A 13,602-nucleotide genomic window follows, 5' to 3' on the forward strand; every position below is an offset into this window, starting at 1 on the left:
GTGAAGCGGCAGGGCGCACCGCTGTCTCCGACTATCACTGCTTTTTGTCAGCTGAGCTGTTTGCATCCCGAGGCCCAGCCGTTATCGCGGGCCTCATCCCAGAAGGTAAATTCCCCTCGTACAGTCTTGTCTGATAGCGGTAACCCCGCAGTGTACACTTTAACGCGACTACTGTGTTGTCTAAACCTTGAGAAGGGCAAAGGTACCAACTAATACTAGTTGTGTCGGCTAGCGCTAGCTTGGTAGCGAACGGTAGTTAGCTAATGTGCAGCAGCTGCGTCGACGTATCCAGGGTTATCCACGGTCAAACCGGAAGTTTGGCCAATTCGGCTTCAAAATAATTGAGCAAATTGAACGACTTATTTTTGCTACTCGCTTATTAAAATGTATATCTTATGTGTGTTGTAATGGTTTAATTATTTTTTTTTATAAATAAATTGCAATTGACATGTATTGAATATAAAACAGTACATGAACAGAACTATTTTTGAACATAACAGTACGGGAAGGTGGCGACGACAAATGCTGGGTAAAATATTCTTATTTATGTTATAATAACACCATTTTAACATGTATAGTCAATGAAAGCGACCATTCTAATAACGCGTTTTCATGCAATACAATGTTAGAGCACGACCTTGTTCGTTTGAAATGAAAGACCACGCTAATACGCCTTTGCACTATGGTCACTTTTATTTTGACAGTTGAAATCGGATGTACTTTTCATCTCCTGGCTGACATGACGTATGAGCTTGACACCGTTAGCTAGTGTTTGCTAAACTGTGATTGTTGTTTGTGAACGTGTTTGTTCAGCATGTTGTTCACTGGATCCTTACCCCCCCCCCCCCCCCCTCCCCATGCCTTACAGACGTACAGCCTTTCTGCGTTGTGTGTGCACTCTCAGCCCGGCGCTTGTGGTCACTTGCTAGTACGTGATGTAAACAGAGTAGAAGTACCAGGTTGAAAGCTACGCCTCCTCTGCCCTGTCGCCATCATACATTTTTTGGGGGGATGAATTTGAGTAGTTTGTAACTGTTGTTGCTAACTCTTAGTTACATAATCACTGATTAATCAGTTGATCTATACGTGTATACGATGTTTATAACTAATAAATGGCCCAGTTATTTCTTCAAATAGCTTATTACTATAACATTATTTATTCTCTATTTATACCAATGCAATACATATATTTTTACATACTTCTCATTTCTAACTCTATGCTACTTTTTCTATTCATGAATGAGAGCACCTGTAACGTTTCTAATTTCCCCCCGGGGATTGATAAAGTAGTTCTGATTTTGATGGTGTCACCCAATGATCAAAACAAAACAAAAAGCAAAATAGTCGTATGATTTTTCTGGCCATCAAACCCACTGTTGTAGCTTTACAGTGAGGCAAGTAGGCGAGGGATTTAAATGTCTCTTATATGTGCAAGTTGTGCATAGTTTGCACACCACATGGCCTTGAAGATTTAAGATTCTCTTAACTGAAGCATTAGACAAAGGACTAATGAAGTTTTTAGACGCTGATTTGGAGGAAAATAGGAAGCAAAGTGTTTGTACTTTTTCACAACAATTTTATATATTCTCTCTAGTATTATTTAGTGTTCTTTTTTTTTTTTTAATCAGACCATATTTGATTTGTATGCATCATTGTTCTCTCAAGTTCATGTACTCTTGATGAACATTCCTTTTTTTTTGTCAGGAAGAACTTAATAGAGATCATGTAGCGAAATTACTCTCCTACAGGAGACATTTTAGCCTTGGGAAGACTAAAGTTTGGAATTAAAGCTTTTCTCATAGCCCTGTTTGCTGGTGCAGGCAAGACACTCTCCTGTTGCAGCTCCACAGCCCAGGTCTATAATTCACTTTGCCTTTACTGGGCCAACATAGCCCAAGAGTATTTTCCTTTGGTCTGTGTGTGTGTGTGTGTGTGTGTGTGTAAAGGGGAGCGCGCTCTCCCTGCGAGAGCCCCTTCACTTGAGCTTTTGTTTGATGGAAAATCTCATGCCTCAGAGAATCCACATGTCTCGCAGACAGCTGCTGAGCATCCTGTAGTGCACTGGCCTCCACATGGGTCTGGCTCGCATCGCTGCGCATCTGCTTTGATTGTTGTTACATAACTTGCCGTTTTGTCCTCCGTGCTCTCTACCCTCCTTTCACCCCTCCCTTACCTTATACCTTGCCTTCCCCTCAGAGAGCACCTTCAGCATTTCTCTACTTACACCCAATGCCTTCCACTATGCGCTTGCCTTTTTTCATCCTGTCTTTGTTCCAGAGTGATATTTGACATCTCATTTTGTCTTTGTACTTATTGATTTCTAATGGACTGGTTCTGTGAGAGTCCACTGTGACCTCTATTATTCAACACCTGATTCTTTAATTGCTAGGGCTTTTGTTTAGGTAGGTAATCATTAGACACATTAGACATTGCTATGTACAAACAACAATGATGTAAAGCACTTGATGAAAAAGAATAACAAAGTTTAGGAAAAACATTTTTATTAACATTATTCCTTTTTCTTTCTTTTCCTTCCAGAAATGGATCTTTGACTCCTGACATGCAGTTGGTTTAGCTTTTGCAAACTGAAGTTAAGTGTTTTTTTTTTTTCCATCTCTGGGCAGGACGCATTTCCTGTACACAGTCAGAAACTGACTCCAACATGGGGGTCAAGACCTTCACCCACAGCTCGAACTCCCACAGCCAGGAGATGCTGGAGAAGCTCAACGCTTTACGCAACGAGGGTCACCTATGTGATGTTACCATTCGGGTCCAAGACAAGCTCTTCCTGGCCCACAAAGTGGTCCTGGCCTGCTGCAGTGAATTCTTCCGCTCCAAACTGGTGGGCCGGCCAGACGAGGAGGACAAGTTTGTGCTGGACCTTCATCACGTGACCGTTAGTGGCTTCGCTCCTCTGTTGGAATATGCCTACACGTCTACCCTCTCCATTAGCACGGAGAACATCATCGATGTTCTGGCCGCTGCAAGTTACATGCAGATGTTTGCTGTGGCTAGCACATGTTCAGAGTTCATGAAGTCCAGTATTTTGTGGAGCCCAGGTAACAACAACAACAACAACAACATGGCGGCAGATAAGCCTCATGAATCAGCACCAGAAAGCGCCTCATCAAACTGTGCCCTGACGCCATTGGACGGCAGCGTGTCACCTGTTTCGTCAGACTGCAGCGTGATGGAGAGAAACGTTCCTATATGCCGCGAATCGCGTCGAAAACGCAAAAGCTTTGTAACTATGGCGTCGCCTGAGAGTCCGCTTAAATGCACTACACAGATGGTCACCACCTCCCCTCAGATCCCCAACCCATCCCCTTCATTCTCAGACAGCACAGCCCAGCCCGTGGAGTCCTCCCTGGCCTTCCCATGGACTTTCCCGTTCGGTATCGACCGAAGGTTCCACTCAGACAAATCAAAGCTCCCGGAGAGCCCGCGTTGTTTAGAGCAAGGCGCCCCGGGGACCTCAGAGGTGGTAGTTGGCCGGCGGCTCAGTGACTTCCTAACGTGCGAGAGCTCCAAGGTGGTGTCGTCGCCAGTCCCGCCAGAGGAGGAAGACGTGAGGGTGAAGGTGGAGCGTCTCAGTGATGAGGAGGTCCAAGAGGCATCCTCGCAGCCAGTCAGTGCCTCCCAGAGCTCGCTGAGTGACCAGCAGACGGTGCCAGGGAGTGAACAGGTCCAGGAGGAGCTCCTCATCAGTCCACAGTCCTCCTCTATAGGTGGGGCTATTCTCTTTACCTAACTGATCCACAGCATTTAGATTTGAGAGCTCTCTAAACCTCTCCCCCAAACATTGATTGTCCAATTAAAGCTGAGCAACAGTGACAAGGCACTGCAGGTCTGTCCGTCTTTGGATTTCTCCACATGTTGAAGCAGTGTGCACGCGACGTTAGTCAGAGCAATACTCCCATTCCAAAACCACAAATGCATGAGCAATAGTGTAAGGAATGAATTAAACACTGTTTGTAAGCTGTGAATGTTAGCATGACGTTTAGGTTACAGGTTATGTAGGAAAAGAACTTGACTGACATGCTTGTGTTGGATAGCCTCGCTTTGGTAAGAATATCTGGCACCACTATTGTAAAGTGCATGTGTCGTGGTGTCGTGCGAGGCCGTAAAGCGTAGCAACAGTGATAGAGGGGGGCAGCATGTGTGCTTTGTTGTTTTGAATTTTAAATAATTCACCGTTAGTCAACAGTTACATGGATATATTAGCTTAAACATACAGTTGCATCACTTGTGTGTTAGTCTTTCTGTATCTATCACTGTAACGATAGAGGCTGTGTCCTGACCCAGTTAGCACAGTGTTATTTTGTAAAACATGCAACTGAACCTGTGTCAGCCAGCTATCAGAGCTGCCTACCCACCTACCTAAGATTTTTATTTGTATTGGTCTCAGTGGAAAGTTTCATTGTCCGGTGGCCCAAATGCTGTTTTGAAAGGCTTTTCTGCCCTGCCATGAATAAAAAGAAAATGGAAACACTCATCATTTTTTCCTAAACTGCTGAATATCACAGTGAATTGGAATCCGGCAGCATTGATCCTTAAATATGGGATTCGCCCTCAAAGGCCTACAGTACATTAGTCTAACACCATCTGAGATGTCTGGACTTTATCCTGTAGTCAGAAATTCAATAGACAGCTGCCATATGAGTTTTTTTTTTTTTCTCCCTCTCTTCAGGGTCGATGGATGAGGGAGTGTCTGAGGGCTTGCCGTCAATGCAGAGCACCTCTAACACTGGAGGACATGCAGAAGACGATGAAAGGTATCGCGATTTGTTACAACTTGCAAGCGAGGCAAGTCATAGGCAGTAAAGAATATATAGACATCATAAGTGGGTGTCTGAGCCACACCTGTTTTGACGTCATGTTGAAAAGACTTGATGCGCTATAATATAAAGAATGCTAGTCGCATATTGTAAAAGCTTCAAGCCACAAACGCGTGATAAATTTCATGTGAAAGCACATTCTTTTAGCAGTGTGTGTGCGAATGCGTCCTGGGCCACACTGAAGGAATCAGTATCAAGAATCAGTATTTCTGATTCTGATTCTGATTCTGAAGGACCTACTCAACTGACGTCCTCTGTGTGAGCGGAAGTACGTACTCACTTAAAGTGCTCATTAAAGTGCGAAACAAGAACAATAAGCCACAACAACAGGCAAAATGGATTCTTGAGGATGAAGTACACGCGAAACACGTTGTCTGATGTCCTCCAGGAGCTTTCGACCACCGGGAGGACGAGGTTTAATAAAGCTTTATTCAAGCTTTAAAGTTAATAGACCGCTAGCTGCACGACTAACTGAGCTAATTAGCTAACGGCCGCTGCAGTTAGCATTACTTTAGCAACAAGTAACCATCAGGAAACTCCGTAAATCACAGAGTTGAGGCAGAGCAGCCGGAGGACACCAGAGGGAAAGCACAAAATATTTACTCCCTAAAATATGATCCACTTTCACCAAAATCAGTGAATAAAGTTGTGTTTTTTCACAGTAATCAGTGAGGCACGGCCCACAGAAACACCCCGGCGGCGTCTCTTGCTATTCCAGCCTAAGTCTTGTCTCATTTGTGGTCTGATAAAGGTTAAAGGTTAAAGGTTAAAAAGGTTAAAATCAACAACGTATTTGGTCTTTGCAAACAGAAATGATGCACGTGTTTATTTGCAGATAGAGCGGGGAAGTGAGATCCGATCACAAGTGGTCACTCGAGACACGTGGAGACGCATGTTAATGCCAGGTGTGCACAGACGTACTTGGAGCTGTCCACTTGTGATCGGATCTTAGTACCAGGTATGAACAGGGCCTTTATTGAAAGTCAAAGCACATGTTTTTAAGTATTCATATGGGGACCGCTCCATTTTTCAAAGGGCACATACAAGCTTGAAAATCACTTTGATGTTTCCTTTCTCTGTGTTTTCAGGTTAGAAGGTATTCAGTATCCATACCACCTCTATATCAGCCCCTCAGCCAGGCCCGGCACCAATGGCCCCGACAGACCTTTCCAATGTCCCACCTGCGGAGTCAGATTCACGCGCATTCAAAACCTGAAGCAGCATATGCTCATACACTCCGGTACGTGAAACGCTATGTAGCAGCTAATGTAGTCTTCTTTCATTTTCAAACTTGCAGTCTTTAGCCCCACTGACACTGACTCTTGTGTGATTTATCAGACTTCACGCAGCTCCCTCTCTTGTAAAGATTTCCTTTCGCATAGCTATATGTTATTCTATTATTCTGTTATTATTGTATTCATATTACAACACTGTTGGATTTCATCTTCCATTTGAAATGTTCAGTTACATGAGAAGTAAAGGAGATTGTAAAACAATGTCACAAGTAGGTTTTGTAGCCTGGCAAATGTCCAGCGATAGAAAGGGTACAAAACCAAACCTGCTCAGGTCAGAGACGTTAATGTATACGTTAACTTTGTACCTTGCATTTAGGGGCCCTTTTGTTCATTGTTGGTGTATTATTATTATTACTGTGGAAAAGAGTATTTTTACAATGCAGTTACAATTGAGTTTGAAACAGAAGTGACAACAAAATCTGATGTTCAGATGGTCGAATGGTCGAATTAAGGACAAAGGCTTCTTTCTAGAGTCAGTACTTATAAACTGTAGTGTTGTAATGTGGATGTTTTCTTTAAATGGCAGTAAAAGTACTGTAGGAGTAGTACAGCTCATTCATAATAAAAGAAGTCAAAGTTACTGAGCAGTTTGTGAATATAACATTTTAAACAGCTGTACTCTGCTGTGTAAAAATGATGGCAGAGGTCAGAGTAGGTTCTTTGAACTTAGCAGATTTAAATGTGTAACCAAAGTGTGATTCACTCGACATGACTGGGATTAGCTGGTGCAATACTCTGGAAAGTCTTCAAAAGATGTATTTTGTCTTTCAAAATGTAGTGTGAAAAGGCTCAGGTGAATCCTTTTGAATCTTTCACTGAATGTATTTTTTGTAGGTAGGTACCAGATAGATTACGTATTCGTTATTTAGCTAAATGACCACCTACAGTGTATGTTTTGTTCCTTTTTTTTAGTCAGTGGAAATTTTTATTCAAGATAAAAGATTTGACGAGAGATTCATTAGACTTTGATCTGTATGTTTACATTTTGGAAATGGATTTAAAAGTGAACTGGAATCCACCAAAGGTCTTCATAGAGAGTTGTCGTTGTCAGTAGTACAGTTGCTAATGGAAATTTAAATAAAGGGTTAAAGGATAGCGGGTTGCTGTACTTTCCTAGAACCTGTATAAAGCTCAATGATGAATGGATGAGGCTTTTTGCTCCGGGCATTCTGGGAAACAGTGATTTGGAACACAGTCAAGGCTGACTTTGTGGTAAGATGTAGTCATTAAACCCCCTCCTTACCTCACCTCACCCACACACAGACACTAACACTTGTGTGATGCTACTATACAGATTAGCTGAACTTTGGTCTTTTCCTCTCCTTCCAGGCATTAAGCCTTTCCAGTGTGACCGCTGTGGGAAAAAGTTCACACGGGCCTACTCCCTAAAGATGCATCGGCTGAAGCACGAAGGTAAACGCTGTTTCCGGTGCCAGATTTGTAGCGCCACATTCACGTCCTTCGGTGAATATAAGCACCACATGAGGGTCTCCCGACACATAATCCGCAAGCCGCGGATTTACGAGTGCAAAACGTGCGGCGCCATGTTCACCAACTCTGGCAATTTAATTGTACACCTGAGGAGTCTGAACCATGAGGCATCCGAACTAGCAAACTACTTCCAGAGCAGGTGAGGAGTCCGGGGGCTCTGACCCCCATCATTTACTCAGATCTCACCTGGATCAGAAAATAACTTCAGTTTAGATTCTAATACCTGAGGTTCATTTGATCGTTTTTTCCTTTTATGACTTTGGTTGTGTAGAATTGTTTTTGAGATGATTGCAATTGATTTGAGTGCTCAGATCAAGTGTACCTGAAGTATTTGACTGTATTTATTGGGGAGTTTTAATTTCACTTATTTAAAGGAATAGTTTGACATTTTGGAAATATGCTTATTCATTTTCTTTCCCCAAGAGTTAGTTGAGAAGATTGATACTACACATGTCTGTTCTATAAATGTGTAGCTGGAGCAAGCAGCCAGTTAGCTTAGCATAAATACTGGAAACAAGGGGAAACAGCTAGCCTAGCTCTGTCCAAACGTAACAAAATACGCCAGTGAATTGCTGCTTTTACACTGCCGTTTCTGTACGGATTAAACAAACGACGTATATCGTCTTAATTAGTGAGCTTTAGAGGTGCTCATGGGTGGATTTTGTTACCTTTGGATAGCTTGTTAGGCTAGGCTAGCTTGTTTCCTCCGTTTTCTGTCTTTATTCTAAGCTAAGATAACCGGCTGCTGGCTGCAGCTTCATATTTACCGTGCAAGCATGAGAGTGGTATATCTTCTCATCTAACTCTTGGGAAAGAAAGCGATATAAGCATATTTCCCAAAAGGTTGAACTGTTCATCATTGAGAGGAGATGGCAAATACCTCGAGTCCATCTCAGCTCTGTTTACTGACAAAATTCCATGAGATGTGAGGAAGAAGTGTGTTATCAAGTATACCAAATGAAGTGAGTTCTCTTAAATACACTGACCCAACTGTACAGTGTGCATATTCGATAAGTTCAGTGTTGTTTAAATCACTCATTTTATAGTCCCACTCTTTGCTCCTGAGAGAAACAATTGCACCTTGAAAACTTTGCTCTAACGTTTGGTCATACAATAGCTGCCAAACACAACTTTAACCATTGTCGTCCCTATTTGTTTCTATATGAATGGATTTTCTTTAACCAAATAGAGTGGGTTGTTTGTTATCAGCAGTTTAGCCCACAAAGCCTCGTGAAAGTCAGAACACAGTGTCTTCATAAAGTCGAGGAGTGTTTTTATTTCCCAGACTTTTCCACTTCTTAATCAACTCAAGCCCTCACAGGTCGGCAGGACTCAAACGGGCCATTGACTCCTCAAAGGTTTTATAGTAGAAGGTCTACGCCTGAGATCATAACAGTGTGGAAAATTCTCTGGCAATCCAGTCAGACTCTTAACTCCCATCCTCAGTCTTCACATAAAAAGATATGTTAACTACACTGTATTTCTTTTCTACGTTGCTGATTTGCAGAGCAGTTTGTCAGATTCAGCTGTCACGTGTGTCACAGAGGACAGTTACACTTGACCTTAACTATTTATTCTGGATACTGAGCTCTAATTCCCACTGTTTGACAGTCTGCACATGTTAAGCTGCAGGACTGGGAACTCTGATAAATCTAGTTTACAACCATGGTCACACAGTGCACTCACATTTTAAAGGGCCTCTGTTGTAGGAATTCAGATGTAATTTGTGTAGGGTATTATCGCATGAAGACCAAGTGGGACCAACTAGACTGGGAATATGTTAGTGCATAGATCAAAGAGTTGAGGCAACACTCATCTTGGTCCACCATCTGCTGGTTCACTAAATATACATATGAACATATGAAGGATATATCCACCACTTACACACTAATTAGCCATCACAAATGCCAATGTCAAATGTTAATACGTACGGAAGGTTGGAAAGAACATGTACAGTGCTTAACAAATTTATTAGACCACCTGTCATAAAAAGGAGGAAACACAAATATTTTAGAAATCTGTCAAAAACTTGTTTCAAACTAAAACTTGTATTGTTATTTATTAGGCAACTAACAAACTGGAACAACTAAATAGTCCTTATTCACATATATTAACCAAAAATCTTAATATTCTGTACGACCTCCTTTGGCCCTGATAACAGCTTGCATTCTTGCAACCACTAAAACAAATGTTTCTGTTCAGGAATGCAAGTAAATAATTGTGATTTGGCATCTCAATCAAAAAATAATAATGTGCTTTACTATTTTGTTCTGCTTTTTTGTAAAACAGTAAATTTGAGAATTCATGGATAACAACAATAATTCTATTTTAGCAATAAAGAGATCATTTGGATTAAAGAGCTTGGCTTGCACATACTGGTGGATTAACCATTACAGAAACATAAAATATTTTGGTCATCAGCAATACTGTTCATTTAGGGCAGCGGGGGCAAACACCTCACACTGGGTGGTGGGCTAATACATTTGTTAAGCACTGTATGCAATTATGTTTCTTTTTTATGATTCAAGATGAATTTGTTTATGAACTTAAAATAAGTTTTGTTCTCCTGTATTCACAAAATAATTGTTGCATGTGGTCTCAAGAAAACACACAACGTAATGTCCTTGAGATCACGGGAAGAAAAAAAACACATCATAAGCCACGTCCTCTCTGGCCTTCTACAGATGTGATGAGCCTAATAGCCAAAATAAATCCGCTATCTAAAATCCTGGCAGCAGTGGAGCAACAGCTTTTAGACGAGCGAAATCTTTCTAGACCAGATATTTTTGCACTAAAATTGACCATTGATACAGGGAACAGTCCATCGAAGACAATGTATAGATATCAGTATTGTTTAGAACAGTAGCCTCCATAAACCAGAATACAATGCAGCCACAACACACTTTGTGTTTTCCAGTTTAGATCGCTGGCATGTATAACTCACATCTGAAGAACCAAAGCTTCTAACTGTTGCATACCTACCTTTGAGTGAGCACGACAAATTACAACCTATTTCTTTTGGCTGTTGATTTGGCATTCTGGGAAATGTAGTAAATCAGTTACTCATGGAGGAGTAGATGAGACTCCATGGAGGAAAGGTGAAAACAGTACCTCTTCACTAAACTACCAAATTACTAGAAGTGCAGCGAGAGCAGTAACTAATGATTATTTACATTGTCAGTTAAATCTGCCGGTTATTTTCTTTCCAATCTTTTCTTCTATAAAATGTTTGGAAAATGCCTAATTCTTAAAGCCCAATTCAATTTCTTGTTTTGACTGACCAGTAGTCCCAAACCCAAAGCTATTCAGTACTGTATCATTTAAGACACAGCAAATCACATCACATTTGAGAAGCAGGAACCAGATGATGTTGGAATTTTGCCTTAAAATGGCCTAAACATACAATCGGTCATCAAAATAGTTGCCTTAATTTGTTGACTCATTTTCTGTTGATCAGCCAGACTTGATGTCGCAATCAATCATCACTGTTAACATTTGTATTGACGTTCATGCTCCAGATAAACCACATTATTGTTTGGAATGAATTCTCCTTCTGTCAGTTTAGCTTCAGCATGGTCTGACTAAAAATGATAAATGTCCAGACACAGTTCTATCTCAACTTGCTCCTTGGTCTAAGGCCTTTCTGTCTACCAAATACTCAGATATGTTTGAGGTATCCTGCTAACAGACAGGCAAACTAACCTCCTTGGTGGAGGCAGTTATTCCTGGAAGACATGCAACAATTTGACAGTATTCTTTGCACAGTCTGCTGATTAGTCATCAGTGCTCCATGTGTATGAAAGCTTATTTCTCAAACTCATTTTGGATACAACGTATAAATCTCTGATTTCGCTCAAGACATCACTTTTGTTTATAATTTGTGAAAATAGGCTAATATAACGTATTATTTAAATTGTCAACATGTACTGTCTCTGGGCCAGTGGCTCAGGGTGTTAGATGGCTGATCAGGTGTTTTGTATGATTTCCCCCCGGGGATCAATAAAGTATTTCTGATTCTGATACAGTTTAAATTTAAAGTGTGACAGCAAAAGATAGCAAATGAAAGGACATTGAACTCCTCTCATTCTCTTCGTCTTTGCAGTGATTTCCTCGTGCCCGACTACCTGAGCCAGGTACAGGAGGAGGAGGAGGCGCTGGGAGTCCAGTATGAGCTAGAGGAGTCCCAACATCACCCCGTCTACCCGGGCAGCACCTCCACCTCCACCACCACTGCGGCCTCGTCCTCCTCCTCAGTCCAGATGCCCGTCATCTCCCAGGTCTCCTCCTCTACCCAGAATTGCGAGAGTTCCTCCGGCTTTCTTTCACCCGAGCCCCTGGATCCCCTGGAAGCCCCAGCCTCCCTCAAGATGGACGCCGATGAGGCGGCAACCATGACAGAGGAGACCAAGATGGACAACAGTGTAGGAGGCAGTTCCCCAGAGGTGTTTGAAGAAGAGCAGCAGCAGCAGCAGCATGCCCAGGCCAAGGAGCTGGCTTCCATTACCATAGAGTGATTCAAGCCCTCTACTTGCCCACCATGTCTTATTTTGCAGTCATGTCATATGGGAATATCTGTTGAAGCACCTTGGCGGCTAAAAGGGACAATGTGGACATTGGCACATGTTGAAACCTCGTCACGTGAAACCATCAAGACGCCGCAATTGAAGTTCTGAAGACTTCAGTTGCCTTGATGATGTTTTTCCACATGCAACACGGATGCACTTATTTGAGTTCATTTTTTACATCAAACCAAATCCAGCAAAGTAAATGATCCTTTTCTTTGTTTTCTTAGTCCATCACCAAACTTTTCAAATTGAATATTTATCAAGTGAACAGTATTTTTTAAGAGTCATTTCTGAGGAAGGTTGTTTGGTTTTTTTTCCCATATGACGTGAATGCAGCACTAGCTAAAGTCATTTCTGTCTTAGCCAATTTGAGGTCTGTTAAGTACAAGCCTTGCCCTACTTTTGGAAAGTGCCTGAGAGTTCCCGTTTCAACAAAGCAACATGTAGAGGAAGAAGAGGTCTTGACTTTGCCGACAGTGACAAATCAAGTCTTTGCAAACTGAGCTAAAGATAAAAACATTATATTTCATTCGTAGGGATAATGCTAGTTTGAATGGGCAGAGACTGTGTTATTCCTTCAGTGCCGTCGCTATAGGCAAACTGGTCAATGTCAATATTATCTATACTGCAATAGCTTGTACTGTAGTTTACTATTTGAATGCTGTGTATGTTGGATGTTGTGAAATATGATATGTCAGGTGTGTGTATGTGCATTTCTTTTTATCTATATGAACACAGTACATTTCATTTTTAAATGTTTAAAACTTGAAATTATATTGACAGAGTATTCCCTTAAGACGTTTGTGCAGTATAATATTTTATTATTAACACTGTTGTTAAATCAAACCTTGCATCTCCAAAAAACTGAACTCTAGGAGTTTAGGAGGACTTGGACCAGCACTGATGCATTTTTTTTTTTTTTTTTTTCAAAAATCCAACCAAATAAATGACAAAACAAGACTGAAATTTATGTAAAACAGAAAATTTCAAATTTGGAGGTACAAGGTTTTCTCCCAACTGCAGTGTTATATTCCCAAATGGGCTCTAAGATATGGCAATGTAGCATTTCATCCCAGTTGAAGTTAGGCCTGCTTGTCAAATGGCAGTTTTAAACTCAGTTTGTGTAATACTTATTGACATCTGACATCCTGATTTACCAACAGGTACCCTGCTGATGTTCTAGGATATTGCATGACTGTTGAAGTGATATTTCACTTAGGTACAACATGATTGTCTTTTAAGTTTCATCATAGTGTGATAAACCAATGCAATGTTATCTTATCCCAAAAGTGTGGATTAACCACCAGCATTCTGGTCTTTTCTTTTTTTTTTCTTTATGTCACAAACATAAAAACTACATTGTGAAAAATTTCCCTGACTAAAATGTTTTCAAACGTGACTACATCTGCACGT

General features: G+C 41.3%; 1 protein-coding gene across 1 annotated transcript; it reads left to right on the forward strand.

The window, feature by feature from the left end:
* Positions 1-12,138, forward strand: zbtb44 (zinc finger and BTB domain containing 44). Its single transcript, XM_070906386.1, has 6 exons — positions 1-105; positions 2,625-3,728; positions 4,691-4,775; positions 5,927-6,078; positions 7,463-7,763; positions 11,727-12,138. Exons 2-6 carry the CDS (start codon positions 2,663-2,665, stop codon positions 12,136-12,138), a joined length of 2,016 nt encoding a protein of 671 aa, XP_070762487.1. The 5' UTR covers positions 1-105; positions 2,625-2,662.
* The last annotated feature ends 1,464 nt before the right edge of the window (positions 12,139-13,602 follow it).

The sequence above is a fragment of the Enoplosus armatus genome, chromosome 5, assembly GCF_043641665.1.
Source record: "Enoplosus armatus isolate fEnoArm2 chromosome 5, fEnoArm2.hap1, whole genome shotgun sequence".
Lineage (NCBI taxonomy): Eukaryota > Metazoa > Chordata > Actinopteri > Centrarchiformes > Enoplosidae > Enoplosus > Enoplosus armatus.